Genomic DNA, 20165 nt, shown 5'->3' with positions numbered 1-20165 from the left:
CCTTGCTTTAATCCAGCAGTGTGCCGGCGCCGGCTGGCACACCGCCTCTTCCCAACTCTGTCCACTAACTTCACTTCATCAGCATGAAACCGGCCTTGGTGGGCATAATTACACCAAGGAAATCAGCAAATGCTAAAATCAGGGCTCCTCCCCACACGAGAGCTGCTTTAATCCCGCATTTTGTTGGCGCTTATCTTCCAGTGGCTTCCTGAGAAAGAGGTAGAATGGGCAAGAAAAATCTGTGAATATATTCCACAGCTGAACATATCCTTACTGTACTCCCCAACCTGATTTCAGCTGAGCATAAAATTCACATTTAGAATATTTTCCTTCAGTGGCCAGGCGCGGTGGCTCATGCCTATAATCCCAGCACTTTAGGAGGCCGAGGCAGGCGGATCACTTGAGTTCAGGAGTTCAAGACCAGCCTGGTCAACATGATGAAACCCCGTCTCTACCAAAAATACAAAAATTAGCCAGGTGTGGTGGCGCGCACCTGTAATCCTAGCTACTCAGGAGGCAGAAGTATGAGAATTGACTGAACCCCAGAGGTGGAGATTGCAGTGAGCTGAGATTACACCACTGCACTCCAGCCTAGGCGACAAGAGCACGACTCCATCTCAATAAATAAATAAATGAATGAATAAATAAATAAATAAAATAATTGAATATTTTCCTTCAGGAAACAGCACCCTGCAGGGAGGGGAAGTCTTATGACCCTCAAAATTTGAGAGCCGCTCTTAACCTCCCAATGGCCTCTGTCTGCTGAACCAAGAAACCTGCAAAACTGCTGAGTAAACAAATATGTAAGAACTGGATACCATTTCAGTCACACATGCTTGCTGAAGGTCGCTGATACGGTAATGCCTCCTGTACACATAGCAGACTCTGAAGACTGCTAAGAGAGTTTGGGTCTCCGCTGGTACAGGACCTTGGCAGCCTGCCGGGAGACGACTCCCGTGGAAGTCCCCACACAAGTGCACCCCGTGTGAACTGTGGAAGCATCGGCCCATGCTCTGGTCCACGGGTAAGATGGCCAGGAGCCCCTGCCCTTGAGGAAACTTGGGCCACAGAGCTGCTGGTGAAGGGGGCAGGTGAAGGTCTCACGTAGCCTGTGTGATTCAGGCAGAAGTGAGAAGGACAGGTGGGAACCCACCAGGAGGACGACAAGCTGAAGGACTCCCAGGGAGCAGACACTTCAAGGGCCCCAAAAGGCCAGGAGAAAGAAAAAAAAAAAAAAAAAGGCCGGGTGTGGTGGCTCATCCCTGTAATCCCAGCACCTTTGGGAGGTCAAGGCAGACGAATTGCTGGGCAACGTGGCGAAACCCTGTCTCTACAAAACATACAAAACTTAGCCAGGTGTGGTGGTGCAAGCCTGTAGTCCCAGCTACTCAGGAGGCTGAGGTGGGAGGATCACATGAGCCCGGGAGGTGGAGGCTGCAGTGAGCTGTGATGGTACCACTGCACTCCAGCCTGGGCAACAGAGTGAGACCCTGTCTTAAAAGGCCAGGAGTGGAGGACGAGCCCTGGCCAGGAGGTTTGGCATGGCTGGCAGGGGCCTCGTAAGAAGACTGTTGGTGGGAGGAGCCTGCTGCAGATGGCTGCGGCAGACCACACAGCTTAGCCTTCAGGATTGAGATCTGAGGATGACAGGCTCATGTGTGCTTGTTGCGGGGCAGGGAGCACAGGCAGGAGAATGAGCCCAGGACTCAGCTCCCAGGCTCAGCTGGGCCTGTGGTGGGGCAGTGAACATGGACAAGGCCTGGGCTTCAGAGCAACTTGATGAACAGGAGCCGTGGTTACTATCTGTGCCCTGGCCTTCCTTCCCTTCAAAGGGTGTGTTCTGAGCTAAGAAGACCCACATGAAATCTGAGCGGGCTCCCAAGTCACCAGACACCTAGGGAAGTATGGAAGGCCCGCAAAGACACACACAGGCGGGTGAGCCCCGCAGGGAGCAGTGCAGGCTCAAGGCTTCCAGTCCTGGGGTTGCAGGCCAGTTCTCCAAGCAGGTGGTCCTGGAGGCAAGCTGGTTCTGAAAGTAGGTTCTGAAAACAGATCAGTCCAGGAAGCAAGCTCTGGAAGTAATGAGATTCAGAAAGCAGGTTCGTTCTGGAAACAAGTTCTACAAACAGGTAGTTCTGAAAGCACGTGGGTTCCAGAGGTAGGTGCTAGAAGGAGGTGGGTTCTGTACCGAGGTTCTGGAAGGAGGCGGATTCTGGAAGGAGGCTCTGGAAGGAGGCGGGTTCTGGAAGGAGGCGGGTTCTGGAAGGAGGTTCTGGAAGGAGGCGGGTTCTGGAAGGAGGCGGGTTCTGGAGGCCGGTTTTGGAAGCAGGACGCCACCGACAGACGCATCTCGGACTGGGGCCAGGCCTGGAGCCTCCGCTCCGCGGGCAGAGAGAAGAAAGCAGGCATTGTCGGAGAACTCACACAAGCACTTGTCCCTAACAAAACCGTTTTTAAAAACCCCATTGTGAACATTTTTGGAACAAGCCTCTTAGAGGGTCCCGTTGCCGGGGTGACGGGACGAAACGGCGCGGCCTGGCAGACTCCTGGAGTCCCCGCAAAGGGAGCCGAGGAGCCGAGCCCGCCGAGGCCAGGTCCGCCCTGACTCTCAGCTTGGGACGTTCCGTACAGTTTTTCCTCCGTTTCCCGAACTTCTCCCGCAAGCTCGGCGGCCGCTGCGGCGCACGCGCAGTACAACCTGCCATCCGGCCGCGGGCGTTCAGGGCTCGGTTGCCAGGGGTTACCGTCCCTCGGGCGGGCGGGGCTGGCCGTCCAGAGCCCGCCTTCCTAGAGCTCTGGTTGGCTGACATAGCTGTCCGTCGAAGCGGCATTGCCGCCTATTGGGCAACGGCCTGCTTGGCACGCCGGACCCGTGCCACGCCCAGCCGCGCCGCGGGCCACCCCCACCCAGGAGGGACAGTCGGGGACCGGCGCAGGCACTGAGTAGCCCGCGGCCCGGGTGGTGCGGGAGGCCCTGGCCCGGCTGTGGAGCGCTGCGCGAGAGGCTGACCCCGAAGGACCCCCAGCGCGGCGGGCGCGGCGATGATCCTGGAGGAGAGGCCGGACGGCGCGGGCGCCGGCAAAGAGAGTCCGCGGCTGCAGGTGCGCAGCACTGGCGCGGTGGCGGGGGGAGGGGCTCGGAATCCCGGCCCTTTCCTGCCCCAACTGGAAGCGCGTTCCAGGCACCCCCCTCCCACGTCTCACTCGGCCTGGACGCAGGCAGGGAAACTGAGGCCAGATCCTGCGTCCCTCTTCCTCTGAGCTCGGTGGAGGTGCTTGCAGGCCACTCATGTGGCCGGGAAATGCGGGGAGCCAGTCTGGATCATCCAAACCGCTGAAGCGGGTCGGGGGACGCCCCCCTCGTGGCCCCCTTCTGGGCGGGTGTGGGGCTGGGCTCTGTGAGCGCCCTCCCCACACCCGCCGTCGTGTTCCTTTGCGGCACCTGTATAGCCTCCTTCCCTAGCTCGATCCTCCCTCTGCACCTCTCAGGAACTGCGTGCCCATTGGGTGCGCTGGTAGCAGCAGGCAGCGAAGCCTCCTGGGTATGGGAAATCGAGAGAAGTCTTCCCGGCTGGCCTCTCCTCACTTCCCAAACCTCCTCCCCTTCTGAAGTCCCTAACCCGGGGCGCTGACTGGGCAAGTGGGAGGGATGGGCAGGGCTATGGAGACCTGCTGAGTCTGTGCCCGGGAAGGAGGGGATGTCTGTGGGCCTTGCTCTGCAGTCCAGAGCCTGCGTGTTCCCTGCGGACCAGCTCGAGGCTGTCCCAGTGTTCCTGCCAGGCCCTGGGCGCCCATGCCCATCACGGGCTTTCAGCGGGGGGCTGCTCCTGCTCCTCGCCCCAGGTGAGCCTTTGATAGCGCCGGGCCCTCCTCCCCTCTGGGACATCGGACTGCGTTGTCCCTGGTTCTACTCAGCTTCCGTGTCTGGGCTCAGGTCTGTTAGAGGAGGAGGCGATGCTATCAGCCAGGGCTTGGCTTCAGGTCACTGGGCTGCCGATGCTGACCACAGCCCTCAAAGACTCCCTTCCTGCCCAACCTTAGGCGTGCAAGAGGCTGCAGCACCTCCTGGGCACTGGAGGGAGAGAGGCAGCCTTTGCCTGACCCCTGTGAACTCTCTCTGGCAGGGCGGCCATGCCTGCAGGTGGCCTGGGACAGCAAAGTTGTTTTGGGTGGAATGTTTGGGAGGCTGTACAAACAAGATGTCCCAGAGGGCTCTGGAGGTGACGCTTTTCAGGCTGGGGGCTGTGCCCGGGCTCTCTGTCCTGGCCCTCCCTGGGCTGTCACCTTGGAAAGTCGGGGAGAAGCTGTTTCCAGGCTGCTGCGTCTCTCGCAGTGTCCAGAAATGACCCCGCAGTCAGGGTACTGGGGAGGGGTCTGTGGGAGGTGGCCGGGGAGCGGAGGCAGGCCCTGTGTCACACACACACCACTCAGGCCGTCCTGCCATCTGGAAGGTCTTCCCTGATGCCTGTAGCCAGGCTGGAGTGAGGCCTGTTCCACCCCCATCAGGCTGGCCCCCAAACTGGCCCTAATGCTCAGAGTTCAGTGGGTCAGGGGTCGGTCATTTCTCCACTTAGAGACCACGCCTGGGCCTGAGGCCCTGTGGACAGGTCTGGGTGACTTGGATTTGCCCCAGGTGTGATGAGTGTGCTTTCCACGAGCGCTTACCTGGTGCCAGGGCCAGAGCCGCAGCTGGAGTCCTGCCATCGATGCCTCCCAAGCCCTGGGCCTCAGCCCGTCTGAGGAACAGGGTGAGTAAGTGGCCAAGGCTGCCAAGCTGGGAAGGGGAGAAGCCTGGCACGGCCCAGGGCGGCCACCCCAGCTGCTGTCCCTCCCACAGGGGCTGCAGGGGCTCCCGGGGAGGACCACAGGGAATACAGCCTGGCTGTATGCAGGTCCTGTGGTTTCCTCGGGAGGTCAAGGGAGGCCAGTGAGAGAAGGGGGAGCGGGCTGAGGAGGGAGACTGTTGGAGCAGCAGGTGGGCAAGGTGACTGTGCCCCCCTCACCTGGTCTCCAGCATGCCAAGTGGGTCAGCCTGAGGTTCCCTGACCTGGCTGGACAGGAGCACCCTCTGGGTGCTGGTTACAAACGGATTCCCAGGCCCCTGCCCAGGTAGATTGGGCTCCAGGAAGAGGGGTGCTCAGGAACCACCAGTGCCTGGGTGCCCCAGGGAGCATCAGAGAAAGTAGGGGTTCCTGGCGTGAGTGGCCAGTCTATGATCCCTCTGGCGTGCATGCTGCTTGTAGCCCCGCATCCCAGGAGACCCCGGTGCACCAATGCCCATTGAATTCTGCTCCGTCATCACTGGGGGGGCAGAGATGGTGGGTCGGGTAGGTGCTGCGCGTCCACCCTCCTCGGGCTTCCAGCTCTTGCATTCAGGTGAGACTTCAGTGGGGGCAGAGGAGAGGGATCCCTGAGATGGGTGGGTGTCAGCAGACAGGGTGCCTAGGGCCAGGGCTCTGAGGGGAAGAAGCTGGTTTGCTCCAGGTGGGTGGCCTCTGCCTGGGGACTGCCTGGCCCAGGGCCAGGGGATCCTGGGGGAGGGTGGAGGCCTGGCCCTGCTCTGATGTTTTGCTGTTCCCAGATCTGGGCTGGGATAACTGTCTCCACATTATGCCAGTTCCCAGGTCAGCCCCATTCTGGCCACGGCCACACTGTTTCCTCACGGGTAGAGGAGCCCCCTGTCAGGGTTGGGGGGCTATTTCTCTGTTCTCTGTCCCTCTCCATCGAGGCATGGCCAGGCCCTTCATGTGTGGCTGCCTCTCGGGACCCCCGCAAACCATAGCCTCTCTGTTCTTTCCTAATGCAAGGTAGAAATGGTCACAGTAGGGTGTCAGGGCACCGTGGGGGTGGTGGTGGGTGGGCTCCAGGTCACCTTTGTCTCCAGAGGATGGGGAGGTCGTTGCAGGAGCAGGGGGCTGAACACCTGTATCCACGCCCCTTTTGCTGGGCACAACCTTCAGCCCAGTGTGGAAAGTGGGGCATGGGCCTCCCCCTCCAAGGTCTACCCAGCCTCAAAGGTCCAGCTCAGGTCTGCTCATCCCCATGTAGGTCAGGAAGTCACTTGGCCAGCAGGGAGCACTGCGGGTGGGGAGGCCGAGGAATGGCCCAAGGCCACGGCAGGTGCCTGTGGGGCTCTGAGGGGCCAGGCTCCCCACAGCTTTCCTGGGGCCAGGAGGGGAGCAGGGACCTGTCTGGGTGTCTCATGCCCGTTGCACAGCCAGAGCCCTTAAAGCCACTGGAGCCTTGCAGTGGGGCCTTTGCAGGGAGGGGGTGTAGCTGCAGTGGGTGGCACAGGGGTCTCCTAGGTACTGGGCAGAGGCTCTCAAGGTGGTAGTGCGGGTGGGAAACATACGGATGGGAGGCGGGGGTGGGCAGGCCTCAAGTTCAGGGAGCTTCTCAGATCTGAGGCGCCCGTGCCTCTCCCACCTGTGGGCCTCTCCAGCCTGAGCCCCTGAAGCAGCTCTGGAGGGAATTTCTTTTCTGGAGGAGGCGGGAGTGGGAAACGGGAGCAGGATGAGGGTTCCCAAGTGCACATTGGCCCGTCCCCTGCTGGGTGGTTTCCACGGGGACAGGGCTGGGCTGGGGGAGGCCAGGGTCCTGGGCCAGCACACCCTCCTCCCAGCCTCCATGGCCTCTCTGCTTTGGCCCTTTAGCGCCTGTGTCCCTCCCCCCAGCCGCTAAGCACCGGCTCATCTTCAGTTCAGGGACCTCCATCAGGCTCCCTCACCCCAGCACTCAGCAGGAGGCTGCTGGTGTGGGTGTCCAGGGGATGGCACAGTGTCCAGGGGATGGCACAGGTGTCCAGCAGATGGCGCAGGGGTTTGGGGGATGGCACAGGTGTCTGGTGGACGGCGCGGGTGTCCAGGGGATGGCGCGGGAGTTTGGGGGATGGTGTGGGTTCCAGGGGATAGTGTGGGGGTTTTAGGGGATGGTGTGGGTTCCAGGGGACGGGGCAGGGGTTTTGGGGGATGGTGTGGGTTCCAGGGGATGGGGCAGGGGTTTTGGGGATGGTGTGGGTTCCAGAGGATGTTGTGAGGATTTTGGGGATAGTGTGGGTTCCAGGGGACGGGGCAGAGGTTTTGGGGATGGCATGGGTTCCAGGGGACGGGGCAGAGGTTTTGGGGATGGTGTGGGTTCCAGGGGACGGGGCAGAGGTTTTGGGGATGGCGTGGGTTCCAGGGGACAGTGCAGGGGTTTGGGGATGGTGTGGGTTCCAGGGGACGGGGCAGGGGTTTTGGGGGATGGTGTGGGTTCCAGGGGACGGGGCAGGGGTTTGGGGATGGTGTGGGTTCCAGGGGATGGCACGGGGGTATGGGGATGGTGTGGCTTTCAGGGTATGGTGTAGGGGTTTTGGAGATGGTGTGGGTTCCAGCGGACGGCGCGGGGATTTTGGGGCATGGCCTGGGTTCCAGAGGATGGTGTGAGGGGTTTGGGGACGGTGTGGGTTCCAGGGGACAGGGCAGGGGTTTGGGGGATGGTGTGGGTTCCAGGGGATGGTGCGAGGATTTTGGGGGATGCTGTGGGTTCCAGGGGATGGAACGGGGGTTTGGGGGACGGTGTGGGTTCCAGGGGACGGAACGGGGGTTTGGGGGACGGTGTGGGTTCCAGGGGACGGAACGGGGGTTTGGGGGACGGTGTGGGTTCCAGGGGACAGTGCGGGGGTTTGGGGGACGGTGTGGGTTCCAGGGGACAGTGCGGGGGTTTGGGAGACGGTGTGGGTTCCAGGGGACGCAGCGGGGGTTTGGGGGACGGTGTGGGTTCCAGGGGACGCAGCGGGGGTTTGGGGGACGGTGTGGGTTCCAGGGGACGGTGCGGGGGTTTGGGGGACGGTGTGGGTTCCAGGGGACGGTGCGGGGGTTTGGGGGACGGTGTGGGTTCCAGGGGCCGGTGCGGGGGTTTGGGGGACGGTGTGGGTTCCAGGGGCCGGTGCGGGGGTTTGGGGGACGGTGTGGGTTCCAGGGGCCGGTGCGGGGGTTTGGGGGACGGTGTGGGTTCCAGGGGACGGTGCGGGGCTTTGGGGGACGGTGTGGGTTCCAGGGGACGGTGCGGGGGTTTGGGGGACGGTGTGGGTTCCAGGGGACGGTGCGGGGGTTTGGGGGACGGTGTGGGTTCCAGGGGCCGGTGCGGGGGTTTGGGGGACGGTGTGGGTTCCAGGGGCCGGTGCGGGGGTTTGGGGGACGGTGTGGGTTCCAGGGGCCGGTGCGGGGGTTTGGGGGACGGTGTGGGTTCCAGGGGCCGGTGCGGGGGTTTGGGGGACGGTGTGGGTTCCAGGGGCCGGTGCGGGGGTTTGGGGGACGGTGTGGGTTCCAGGGGCCGGTGCGGGGGTTTGGGGGACGGTGTGGGTTCCAGGGGACGGTGCGGGGGTTTGGGGGACGGTGTGGGTTCCAGGGGACGGTGCGGGGGTTTGGGGGACGGTGTGGGTTCCAGGGGACGGTGCGGGGCTTTGGGGGACGGTGTGGGTTCCAGGGGACGGTGCGGGGCTTTGGGGGACGGTGTGGGTTCCAGGGGACGGTGCGGGGGTTTGGGGGACGGTGTGGGTTCCAGGGGACGGTGCGGGGGTTTGGGGGACGGTGTGGGTTCCAGGGGACGGTGCGGGGGTTTGGGGGACGGTGTGGGTTCCAGGGGACGGGGCAGAGGTTTTGGGGATGGTGTGGGTTCCAGGGGACAGTGCCTTATTCTCCAGTCTCTGTCTCTGCCTTCCCATGGCCACTTCCATGTGGCTGTGTTCACATTTCCCATCTCTTATAAGGACCCTTGTCACTGCGATTAAGGACCCCGCTACTCCAGGGTGGCCTCATCTTAACTCATTATATCTGCAAAGACCCTATTTCTAGAAAAATTGCACTCACATGTACTGGGAGTTAGGACTTGAACCTGTCTTTTGTGGGGACACTATTCACCCATAATAGATGGTCACCCGCTCAGCTGGCTGCTGTGAACTTGGGGGACAGGACGAGCAGGCCTTCTGTCTAGGAAATCAGATCATTCCTGTATAATGGGAATAAACTAATTACAATGCAGACAAAGGTCTCATTCACATTAGCAAAAATAACTCTCTGTAGATATCTAGGGGGACACCCAGGAAAACACACGTGAGCTCTTTACGGGGAAGACGGAAAGGCCTGAGAGACGTGTGTGCGTGGAGAGGGTGCCAGGTCCGCAGAGGGGAAGACCCAGTGCCATGTGCACGTTGGCCCCATGAATCCGCAGCTTCATGCAGTGTCGGGTCAGTTTCATGGTGGCAGGATTCATCTTCAGACATGACAAGGTCCTGGGACAGAAGAGGTCCTGTCTCCCGACAAGGGCAGGAAGCAGTCCCAGGAGCCACCAGAGGCCTTGTCTTGCTGCTGACTGGCAGAAATGGCCAGATGGCCACACCTGACACAGACCAGGCTCACCCCAGGGCTGGGTGGGAGTCAGTGTCCCTGAGCAGCGAGCCCTGAGCAGCACTGTGGGTCTCAAAGCATGGAAGGAGTGGGTGCTGGAGAGGCAAGCCAGCCGGCCCACGCCTGGGAGCCCACCTAGAGGACAGCCACAGGTAGCTGCAAAGAATCTTGTCGGGGTGGAGACCCAGGCATTCCCACGCGGCCATGGGGAAGAGCGGTGGCGAGGGCTGTGGTGAGAGAGAGGGACACATGAGGATCGCACGGGCAAGACCCCAACACCACAAGGGTGGGGTGGGCTGAGGCATGAAACTGGATCACCCTGGAGTGAAATTTAAGCCCCAGCAGATTCGCACCACTTAAGAAGACACAGGAGCCATGAAAGTCTAGAAGGGGTCCTGCCAGGCATGCCCTGCTCTTGCGCCATGGCTGGTGCTGGGCAGGGCCGTGGGGGTGCAGTCTGTGGGTGCAAGGCTCAGAGTCTCTTCTCTGCAGATAGGGAGTGCACAGGTGTGCGTTCACTTCGAGAACCATTCCCAAAGTCAGACCGCAGCCCCTGCACCAACCATCGGGTGCCAGTGGCTGCCCCCAGAGCCTCGGGGACGCTGTCCTTGGAGCCCACACCTAAACCCACACGGGAATGATTGGGAGGCGTGGGTGAATTGGATGGAAAAAAAATTGGGAGGGGCAAGGGGGCGATCCAGAATGAAATCCGGAAGTGCAGAAGGAGATCCAGAAGCATCCTACTGTGAGGAGCCGCAGGCCACCCCCTGCAGGGCTCCTGGAGCCCTACTTGTCCAGGCTGCCTGGTGAGGTCCTGGCTCCTGGTGTCCTTGGCAGGTGCCAGCCTCCCCTCCCGACCCCCATCACGAGTCAGCAGCATCCCCCCGCACCACATTCTTCTGCACTGACTGCCTCCTGTCCTGCTCTGGCTGGGCCCATGTTCACACTGGCTCTGTCCAGCCCCTCCTGTGAGGTCAGCTCCAGCCCCAGCCCATGGTGGCCACCCCATTACCCTTGGGCAGGCTACACTCCTCTCAGTGGCTGGCGAGGCACAGCCTGGTGCGGGCTCCACAGGGTCGGGCCGTGATCACCTGTGGCCTCCCCGCAGGGCTGTGACTCCCCGATGCAGATGCGGTGCAGCCAGCTGCAGAGCCGCAGGGCCCGGATTCACCAGCAGATTGACAAGGAGCTGCAGATGCGGACGGGCGCTGAGAACCTCTACAGGTGAGTGCCTGAGGCCGCCAGCCCCAGGAGCAGGCCTGACCTGGGTGAGGGGGGCAGGACAGCCACCCAGGCAGGTGTCTGCCCCATGGCCGGGTCAGGGAGACAAGTGCATGAGCAGATGGGTCCTGGGGGGCACGCAGTACACGTGATGCCCAGCCATGACCCTCACAGACCTGCCTTCACGGACCTCTGTGCTGGGCCGGAGGTGCCAGGAAACCAGTGTCCCTGCTGGGTGTGCAGCTTGGGAAGCCCCAACAGTGCACGTGGGGGCTTCTTAGAAGAGCCATGGTTGAGGCTGAGCTGTGGCAGGTGATGGTGCATCCCAAGGTTGGGGACCTGGGAGAGGGGTGGAAGACCCGAGCTGCCTCTTCCTCAGAGCATGCCGCCTGTGAGCCGCACGTGTGTGTGTGAGTGCCCTTCGGTACCCTTAGCACCTGCTGCCTCCCTGCCCCCATCCTGGCCTTCCTTGGGGACCCCTGGTCCCTTTGCTGGGCCCTGATGCAGGCACAGAGAGGGGTGTGGCTCTCACCCACCATCCAAGGAAGTGGTGTTTGAATGCTGTCAAGGGCTGTATGAGCCCCAAAGAAAGCCATGGCACTGAGGGAGGTGCCCGCAGGCTAGAGTCAGAACATGCAGGTGCTGGGGTCAGGGGTGATGAACTGTAGGGGGTATCACCTGTAAGCCCCCGGATGCCACTGCTGCACCTGCCCCACCCATGGGGGGCAGACCCCGTCAGCGACATCCTCTGCAGGGTGGGCTCGGACTCCGACAGGTCAGCTGGCAGGAGGGCTGCAGTGGGCATGGGGCCTTTGGCTCTACCTTGGGGCTGGACTTTCAACTGCCACGGCCTCCCTCAGAGCCACCAGCAACAACCGGGTGAGAGAGACGGTCGCCCTGGAGCTGAGCTACGTCAACTCCAACCTGCAGCTGCTGAAGGAGGAGCTAGAGGAGCTTAGCAGTGGCGTGGATCCTGGCCGGCATGGGAGGTGCGGATGGGGGCCGGGACAGCGCGCACGCGTGCGTGTGTGTGTGTGCACACGCACGTGTGTGTCTGTGTGTGCGCGTGTGTGTGTATGCATGTGTGTCTCTGTGTGTGCACGTGCTTCTGGAGCAGTTTAGGATGGGGGGCGGTTCGCAGGTGCAAGGACACCCCCCAGGACACAGGCGCACGTGTACACTCATGAGGGAGGGAGGCACCCTGTGCCACAGAGCCCTAGGAGTGGGCCCCTGGCTGCCGTGTGCACCAGGGTTTGGCCTTACAGTCTGAAGTTGATGCTTCTGGTTGTAGTGAAGCTGTCACTGTCCCCATGATCCCCCTGGGCCTGAAGGAGACCAAGGAGCTGGACTGGTCTACACCGCTGAAGGTAGGCACTGGCCTACGAGCTCTGAGAGACACAGCCCTGCTCTGGGACCAAAGGGATCTTGGAGGCTTCCTGGTCCAGCTGTCTCATTGAACAGATAGGGAAACTGAGGCCCAGAGGGAGGGAGGGCTGAAAGGGACACCAGGGACCTGGCAGAAGTGGCCACAGAGACCCAGCCTCTGCTGCGTTCAGGGCCCGCACTGGACCCTGCGCCCCAGGCTGGGGCTGATCCCATAGAGTGGGTATGAACACATGGCCTGCCCTCGGACGGGCAATGCCCTAGGAGGATGGGGCCTGGAAGCCCCAGCTGGGGCACAGGGTCCAGTTTCGCCCACGGAGGGCACCACCAGCTTGGGACCACACACCCAGCACTGACTCACGAGGGTCCTGGAGAGGGCTCAGACCCCAGAACAGACTGGCACTGCCTGACAGGGCCCTGCAGGAGCCACTGACTGTGTTCAGTGTCTGAGTCACTGAGTGGCAGATGGCACCTGCCTCCCGGCCATGGGGATGAATAAGGAAATGCACATAAAAGTAGCGCTGAGTCTCCAGGCGCCACCTCTGTGATGGGAAACCCAGGACCAGAGGGGCTCCAAGCCGCATCAACCCACCAGGTCCCTCCGTACAGTTGGCCCCAGCCCTTCTCTGGGGCTTCTCCTGAGGGGCCCACGGCCCCTACCCTGCACGGCAGCCAGCCTGCCCTGCGGCACGGACCCGCCCTCCACCATGAGTCTTTCCCCAAGGTGGGTTGGGAGACCTCAGGGAAGGAGGCCAGGCACAGGGGTACTGTGGATGCCAACACCTGCCCCCCATCAGGAGCTGATCTCGGTGCACTTTGGAGAGGATGGCGCTTCCTATGAGGCAGAAATCAGAGAGCTGGAGGCCCTGCGGCAGGTGTGTGGTTCCCCCGCCCGCCCACCCTCCTGCAGCCCCGGGAGACACATGCAGAGGCTGAGGCTTAAGTCAGGAACAGACGGCGGAGCTCAGTGTGGACGTCTCGAGGATGTGGGGAGATGGGCGCACCAGGGACCTTGTGTGTGGAGACCCAGCCAGCGGGCGTGGAGGGGCTGGCAGGTGGCTCCAGTGCCGCATGCTGCTGGCCTTCGGGAGTCGCAGCTGCCCAGGGCCCCGCTGGCTTTGCCTCCCCGCCCCCCATGGTGCTGATGCCCACGGGACTTCCCAGGGCAGTGTGTGTGAGTGGGATGGGCCAGGGCGGTGGGGCCCAGCGGCTCCTGCCCTGCAGGCCATGCAGACCCCCAGCCGGAACGAGGCGGGCCTGGAGCTGCTCACAGCCTACTATAACCAACTGTGCTTCCTGGACGCACGCTTCCTCACCCCTGCCAGGAGCCTCGGGCTCTTCTTCCACTGGTAGGGGCTCTGCGGGCGGGGGCACCCTGGGGAGGGGAGGCCTGGCTGCGGGAACTGTGGGAACTCCGCCCAGCCTGACCCGACCCTGCAGGTACGACTCGCTTACTGGGGTCCCGGCCCAGCAGCGCGCCCTGGCCTTCGAGAAGGGCAGCGTTCTCTTCAATATCGGCGCCCTCCACACGCAGATTGGGGCGCGCCAGAACCGCTCCTGCGCCGAGGGTGCCCACCGCGCTGTGGAGGCCTTCCAGAGGGCCGCTGGTGAGGGCGGCCCGGGCCGCGGTGGGGAAGGGTGTGGTGCCAGGGTGTTGCAGAGCCCCTTCTACAGGGCAGGAGCTGGGGGTGGTTAGGACGTCAGTCCCTCAGGTAGGGGGGCTGGGCACATCAGGCCCATGCGTATCCCAGGAGCGGCCCTAGCTGGCTGCCCTGAGTGCTGCATGGGGCAGAGATGGGCAAGTCAGGGCCCTGCCTGTGTGAGCACCCCTCCCTCCGCAGGGACCTTTAGCCTCCTGAGGGAGAACTTCTCCCATGCGCCGAGCCCAGACATGAGCCCTGCGTCCCTCTGCGCACTGGAGCAGCTCATGATGGCCCAGGCCCAGGAATGTGTGTTTGAGGGCCTCTCACCACCTGCCTCCATGGCCCCCCAAGACTGCCTGGCCCAGCTGCGCCTGGCGCAGGAGGCTGCCCAGGTGAGCTCGGGCACCCGTGTCAGGGTGCAGGGGGTGGGGCCGAGCTGGGGCCAGAGCCCAGGTCCAGGCAAGCGTGAGCTCTCCTGCCTCCTTCCTTGTGTGTCAGCCCCAAGCCGACTGTTGTCCTGCTCCCTGGGGGGCTGGTCAGGAACCTGGGGGCCCAAGCCTCTGCCTCCAGGGAATAGCATGAAGCGGCAGGAACTGGGGTGCCAGGGAGGCTGCTGGGATGGTGGTCGGAGCGGGTGGAGGCTGGGTAGGGAGAGGCAGTCACCACCCGGAGAGCGGGAGGCCCTCGCGTGCCTGCCATGTCCACCGGCAGGTGGCAGCCGAGTACAGACTAGTGCACCAGACCATGGCCCAGCCACCCGTCCACGACTACATGCCCGTCTCCTGGACTGCCCTGGTGCATGTCAAGGCCGAGTACTTCCGCTCCCTGGCCCACTACTACGTAGCCATGGCCCTCTGCGACGGCTCCCGTGAGTGCCCACCGCACTTGCCCATGATGCTGCAAAGGCCCCCCGCTCAGGGCTCATGGCCTCTCTGTCCCCCAGCAGCGACCGAGGGAGAGCTCCCCACACACGAGCAGGTCTTCCTTCAGCCCCCCACCTCCTGCAAGCCCCAAGGCCCCGTGCTGCCGCAGGAGCTGGAGGAGCGCAGGCAGCTTGGTAAGGCGCCCATGGATGGAGGGCCCTGGGGGCTTAGGTGGTCACCAACAGTGGCAGGGTGTCCCCCACCACCCTCACACTGTTTGCCACCTGGTGTCCCCATGCTAACGAGTTGGGCAACCTACCTATCCCTGGATGCCCTGTGCCTGATGGGTGACGGTCCAGCACAGGGGCCCCAGGAGTGCTGGCAGCCTCTGAGCAGGTGGGAGACCCCTGGGAGCAGCTTGTCCCTGGCCCCTGCTTTGTATGAGGCAGAGCCCTCCTGCGCAGCCAGCTCCTCACCCCTGTGGCACGCGCCTACAACAAAAGTGACTGTGATGAGCCCCACAGCCCTGGCTTTGCCCACTCCTTCTGCCACGTCCCAGGGCCCATGGTCCCACATGGTGTGTGACGTCTCAGTGCCCCGCGTACAGGCAAGGCACACCTGAAGCGCGCCATCCTGGGGCAGGAGGAGGCGCTGCGGCTGCACGCCCTGTGCCGCGTCCTGCGCGAGGTGGACCTGCTGCGGGCTGTGGTCGCCCAGACGTTGCAGCGCTCACTGGCCAAGTATGCGGAGCTGGACCGTGAGGATGACTTCTGTGAGACTGCCGAGGCCCCAGACATCCAGCGTGAGCAGCCAGGGCCTGTGTGGGTGGTTGCATCCCTGGCCAGGGTGGGGGCCTTCGTCGTGGAGAAAGGGAGGCTGATTGCATTAAAGATGCAATCGCCACAATGAATTCAACAGCAGTAGCACTTTCCAGGCCGCAATCTCAGGCCCACAGAGCTGCCGCGCCCTTCAGGGGCCTGGGGGATGACCATGCCTCTCAGCCCCTCCCTCCCCACACTGGCCTACCCTGAGGGGAGCCCCCAGACCCGGGGCAGGCATGCCTGGGACTTCAGGGAGGGATTCTGGGAGCCACTTGGGGCAGAGGAGGCCATGTGTTCAGGGCACCTGGGGCAGCTCCCCCCACCATTGCAGTGCGGCCAGGCCAGGAGGTCAGAGGCAGGGCCTGTGTGCGCTCGGGGTCATGCCCTGTGCCCTGGAAAATCCCCGGGTCAGGTCTCCACAGGCTCCCAGCTTAGCTCTGCTCTTCCACCCTCTCAGCTAAGACCCATCAGAAGCCAGAGGCCAGGACGCCACGCCTGTCCCAGGGGAAGGGGCCTGACATCTTCCATCGGCTGGTGAGCACACCTGTCCCCAGGCACCCCCAGCACGGGCAGCTTGGGCTGCGTGGCTCTGACCAGCACGTGGCCTCAGGCCGCTGATGGCGGTCCAGCCCTGCCCACCCACCTTGTGGAACCCCACGGTGTCCCTCAGTGCACAGGTTGGATGGACGTACTGGTTAGGCGGGGTCTCCTCAGTGTGTGGCCCAGCTGGGCCTCTGACCTCTGAGCCCCCGCCAGGGGCCCCTGTCTGTGTTCTCAGCCAAGAACCGGTGGCGGCTGGTGGGGCCCATCCACCTGACCCGAGGAGAGGGTGGCTTTGGCCTCACGCTTCGGGGAGACTCGCCTGTCCTCATCGCTGCTGTCATTCCAGGAAGCCAGGCCGCGGTAAGGGCCCCACTGGCCCCCTGAGGCTGAGTCACCAGTGCCAGCCAGGGTGTCCTGTCCCCACCTCACCATCCAAGTCTCCCCACAGGCGGCCGGCTTGAAGGAGGGCGACTACATTGTGTCAGTGAACGGGCAGCCGTGCAGGTGGTGGAGACACGCAGAGGTGGTGGCGGAGCTGAAGGCTGCGGGAGAGGCGGGTGCCAGCCTGCAGGTGGTGTCAGTGCTGCCCAGCTCTAGGCTGCCCAGCTTGGTGAGCCCTTGGGGCCCCGGAGGGGTGGTCCCCAGCCTGCTGTCCCCACCCTGGCCCTGGGCGTGCCCTGGATGCTTGAGCAGCATTGGGAAGGGGAGGTGGGGCTGCAGGTAACCCTCACTGGGCCGCCTCCTGGGCAGGGGCCACCTGTGCTGTGGCCTCCATCTGACAGCTCCTGCCCTGACCCCGAAGATGCTGCAGCCCACCCCTCACTGGGCCTTTGTATCCTCAGACTGGAGGCTTCTGGGCCAGGTGCTCCATCCCAGAAGCCTCACCTACCCAGCATGGTTGACCCAGGGTTGGGTGAAACCCATGGGGCCCCTACTATGTGGCCACCCTGATGGGAGCCCCCAAACAAGCCCCCCATATGCCAGCCCCTCCCAGGTGGTTCTCGCCCCTCCCAGACTGGCTGCAGGTGGGGACAGGCCAGCAGTGGCTGACCACAGTCTCTTTGTCCCTGCTACAGGGGGACCGTCGACCCGCCCTGCTGGGCCCCAGGGGGCTTCTAAGCAGCCAGAGGGAGCATAGCTGCATGACCCTGGCATCCACGTGGGCCAGCCCCCGGCCCCTCCTCAGCTGGAGCCGAAAAGCCCAGCAGGGCAAGCCTGGAGGCTGCCCCCAGCCCCGTGCCCCAGTGAAGCCGGCTCTGCCCTCATCCTCGAAGCGTCCAGGGTGGCTGTGAGGGCCAGGCTCCCTGCACACCTCAGCCCTGGCTCCAGCTGGCGGGAAGCACCAAGCATGCCCTCCCCACCCAGAGGACCTCCAGGCAATGCCTGCCCCGCCTCATGCCAGAGGCTGCCTCGGGCACCTGCCTGCCCATTAAAGACTATGGTCAGACCTGTCTGAGCCCAGTGATGGGAGCTGTGGCCTCTTCACCCACACACAGGAGGGGTGCCAGTCCCTCTGCCGGTCTGAGGTCAGCTTCCTGGGGCTCCCCCACCCTGAGGGCTCCTCACAGGAGGTGCTCCTCACAGCCATCACGTCTGTCCCCCGGGCTCTGTCCACCCTGCTGCTGCCCTGGGCACAGACCCTGAGGTCTCAGTCCTGCCTCCAGCCAAGTTTCTGCCTGGTGCCCAGTGACTCCTGCTGGGCATCCTTTCACTCGCTGCCAGGCACCCCTTCACTCGCTGCCCCTCCACCATGCAGCAGCCAGGCACACCCACAGCATCCACAGACCTCTAGGCCGGGTCCCAGACACGGCCTTCCCCGAAAATACCCCCTGTTGTTCTGTCTGTGCATAGAGCAAGGGACTCCCCACCTCTGCACCCTGTGCTGGTCATCCCAGGCTCTGTGCTGGTCAACCCAGCAAGTGTCCCCTTTGCCCAGGAGTCCCCAGTGTCATGGCCCAGGTCTCATGGTGGCCCTAAGCCTGCCAGCCCTGCTGCCCACCTTGCTGTCCTGCTCCGAGCATAGGTGCCACCCTCCAGCTTCTGGGCATGTCACCTCTCCCTGAGCCTGGGGCCGGCACAGGCCCCCAGCCCTCCCCAGCCTGCTTGCGCCGCTCCTGCTGGCCTCTACAGGCCAGGAGCTCTCAGTGTCTCAAGCAGGGGAAGTGGGGGCTGCCTCTAGGCCTCTGTATACTGGGTGGACAATGGCCTCCAAAGGCTGTCAGCAGGAGCACCGTCCCCAGGATCCCCACAGCAGTGGGCTCAGGACCTGGGCACCAAGGGCAGGGAGTGGGAAGGGCTGCAGAGCAGGGCAGGCCCGAGCTGCACCCGAGAGGAGCCTCGGAACCAGAGTGGGGGTCCTCACCAAGGGCCCCAGGGCCCAGCAGGTTCCGGAAGGGACAGGGCTGGCGGGAGTCATTCCCTGCAGCCACCAGGGGGCAGCCGCCACCCGCTCAGCAGCCCTGGGAGGCGGCACAGGCAGGTGCGCCTTGGGAGGGCTGAGGCACAGACCCCGGGTAGCAAGGCGGCCCCCAGCTCTGCGAGACCCCTGCCCTCTCGTCCAGTCCCTTCCAAGGGTCCCCAGGTGGGAGCAACCCGCCCTGCGTCACAAGCTCCAGTTCCAGGGTCCAGGACCCTGCGCTGCCACCTCCCTCATGCTTCAACCGGGAAAATGGGGGTGCGAGTGGGGTGTTTGGGGTCCCAGAGATGCAGGCGCCGTGGTGCCATCTTCCTGGGCGGGAGGGTGGGGCTCCCCAGCCTTCCTGAGCAGGGGTGGCGCCCAGGTCCCCCATTTGCCCTCCTGGGAAAATCCCTGTCTCAGCAGAATGGGCCAAGGTCATGCAGGTCTCCCCAGCACATATTAATTTGGTTAATAAAACTGTTCATCAGGGAGGCCATTAGGCGCTAATTGGGGATGACAGGGTGGCGGCCCTGTCTGGGAAGTGCAGGGACTCCCTACCTCCTGTGGCCTGTCTAGACCCAAGGTGGGGACAGAGCTGCCACCTGCCTCCTGCACGGTTGGCGCCAGGCCACCATAGGCTGGGGGAGGGGGCTTTTGCCCAGAGAGCATGCTTCTCCCCACCGCAGACCCCTGGGGTACGCCCAACCCATCCCACCCCTGCCCACACACACCTCTCCCCTGGCTGCCACCAAGCCTGGGCCTGTGATCCTGGCCCTGCTGTCTGCCCCAGGCCATCTTGTCCCCTGCTGCCCCCTCAGGGGTCTCCTTTGGGGCTGCCTCCCCGCCATCCTCTCCCTCTGCCACAGAGTGGGGGCCTCGCAGCTGGAGTCACACGTGGCTGGGACCCAGCTCCTGTCACTGCCTCCATCCTGTGAAGTGGAGGAAGCCTGGTGCACAGGGGTGCTGTGGCGATGTGGGAGGCCCTGAGGTCCTGCTGCCAGCCAGGGGGAGGGGGGCGGAGGTCCTGGGATCTGGAGTCCGGAGTTCTAATCAAGGCAGGGCTGGGCAGGAGGGGGGTCCGCCACCCCATCTGCCACTTGGGGCTGCTCCTGGGGCAGCAGTGAGCCCCTCTTCAGAAGAGAAAGCGGATGCCTACCAGCCTAGCCCCTCAGGCTTGGACCACGTCCCTCCGGCCTCTGTGGGAGTCCTGCCAGACAGCCCCTGGGCTGCGGGAAGGGACCGCGCCCCATCCCATCCTCACCCCTGCAGCAGCTGGTGGCTGCCTGCTGGGCACAGAGGCCTGCTGGACAGGGGACTACCCTGTCCAGCCCCCCCAGGGACTCCACGTCCACACAGGCAGCTGAGTCAGTAGTGGTGGGCAGAGTTGGGGAGGCATCACCATGGCTCCAGGAGGCTCTAGGAGGCCTCAGGGACTGGTCAAGGGTGTGATGCCAGGCCTGGCAGGACCTGCAGCTTCACCCCCGGGGCCAGTTGTGGCCTGTGCCCTGCCAGAGGGCAGTACAGCCCCTGGGGGCCAGCACACAGGGCGGCACCTGTGCTGAGCCTGCCCTAGCAGGAGGCGGCAGCTCAGGGTCCTGTCCCACCTGCCCAGGCTGGGGAGCAAAGCAGGATCGGGGCGAGGCTGGGGGAAGGCAGGGCTAGCCGCTGGGGAGCGCTCTGTCTGCAGGCTGTGCGGTGAGAGCCACCAGCTGAGGCTTCCCAGGGGGCACAGCTGGCCCGAGGGGCCGGCTCGAGGCTGTCCCTGCAGCAGCACGTGTTGGTGCTTGCCTCACCCCCTAAAGCGCCACACTGCACCATCTGCAGAGCCCACACTCTTCTCTTGAAGTCCTGCTTGCACACTCCTGGGCGTTTCTGGCTAGCACCTTTTTGGCTTTTAGGGATGGGTT

General features: G+C 63.6%; 1 protein-coding gene across 2 annotated transcripts; it reads left to right on the top strand.

The window, feature by feature from the left end:
- Nucleotides 1-2908: 2908 nt before the first annotated feature.
- RHPN1 (rhophilin Rho GTPase binding protein 1) lies at nucleotides 2909-18749 on the top strand. Of its 2 annotated transcripts, XM_010385501.2 has the most exons (15): nucleotides 2909-3102; nucleotides 10495-10610; nucleotides 11468-11596; nucleotides 11899-11974; nucleotides 12788-12865; nucleotides 13215-13339; nucleotides 13431-13597; nucleotides 13832-14025; nucleotides 14345-14501; nucleotides 14577-14690; nucleotides 15104-15298; nucleotides 15775-15851; nucleotides 16074-16220; nucleotides 16309-16470; nucleotides 16937-18749. In XM_010385501.2, the coding sequence occupies exons 1-15, from the start codon at nucleotides 3043-3045 to the stop codon at nucleotides 17150-17152; spliced, it is 2013 nt and encodes a 670-aa protein (XP_010383803.2). In that variant the 5' UTR covers nucleotides 2909-3042; the 3' UTR covers nucleotides 17153-18749. The 2 variants fall into 2 exon arrangements, with proteins under 2 accessions (XP_010383803.2, XP_010383802.2); XM_010385500.2 differs by having other exon boundaries at nucleotides 14345-14690; nucleotides 16937-17322.
- Nucleotides 18750-20165: the final 1416 nt, after the last annotated feature.

This window comes from Rhinopithecus roxellana, chromosome 17 (assembly GCF_007565055.1).
Source record: "Rhinopithecus roxellana isolate Shanxi Qingling chromosome 17, ASM756505v1, whole genome shotgun sequence".
NCBI classification, from domain to species: domain Eukaryota; kingdom Metazoa; phylum Chordata; class Mammalia; order Primates; family Cercopithecidae; genus Rhinopithecus; species Rhinopithecus roxellana.
The sequence above is the reverse complement of the archived record's forward strand: the minus strand, read 5'-3'. Positions and strand labels throughout refer to the sequence as shown.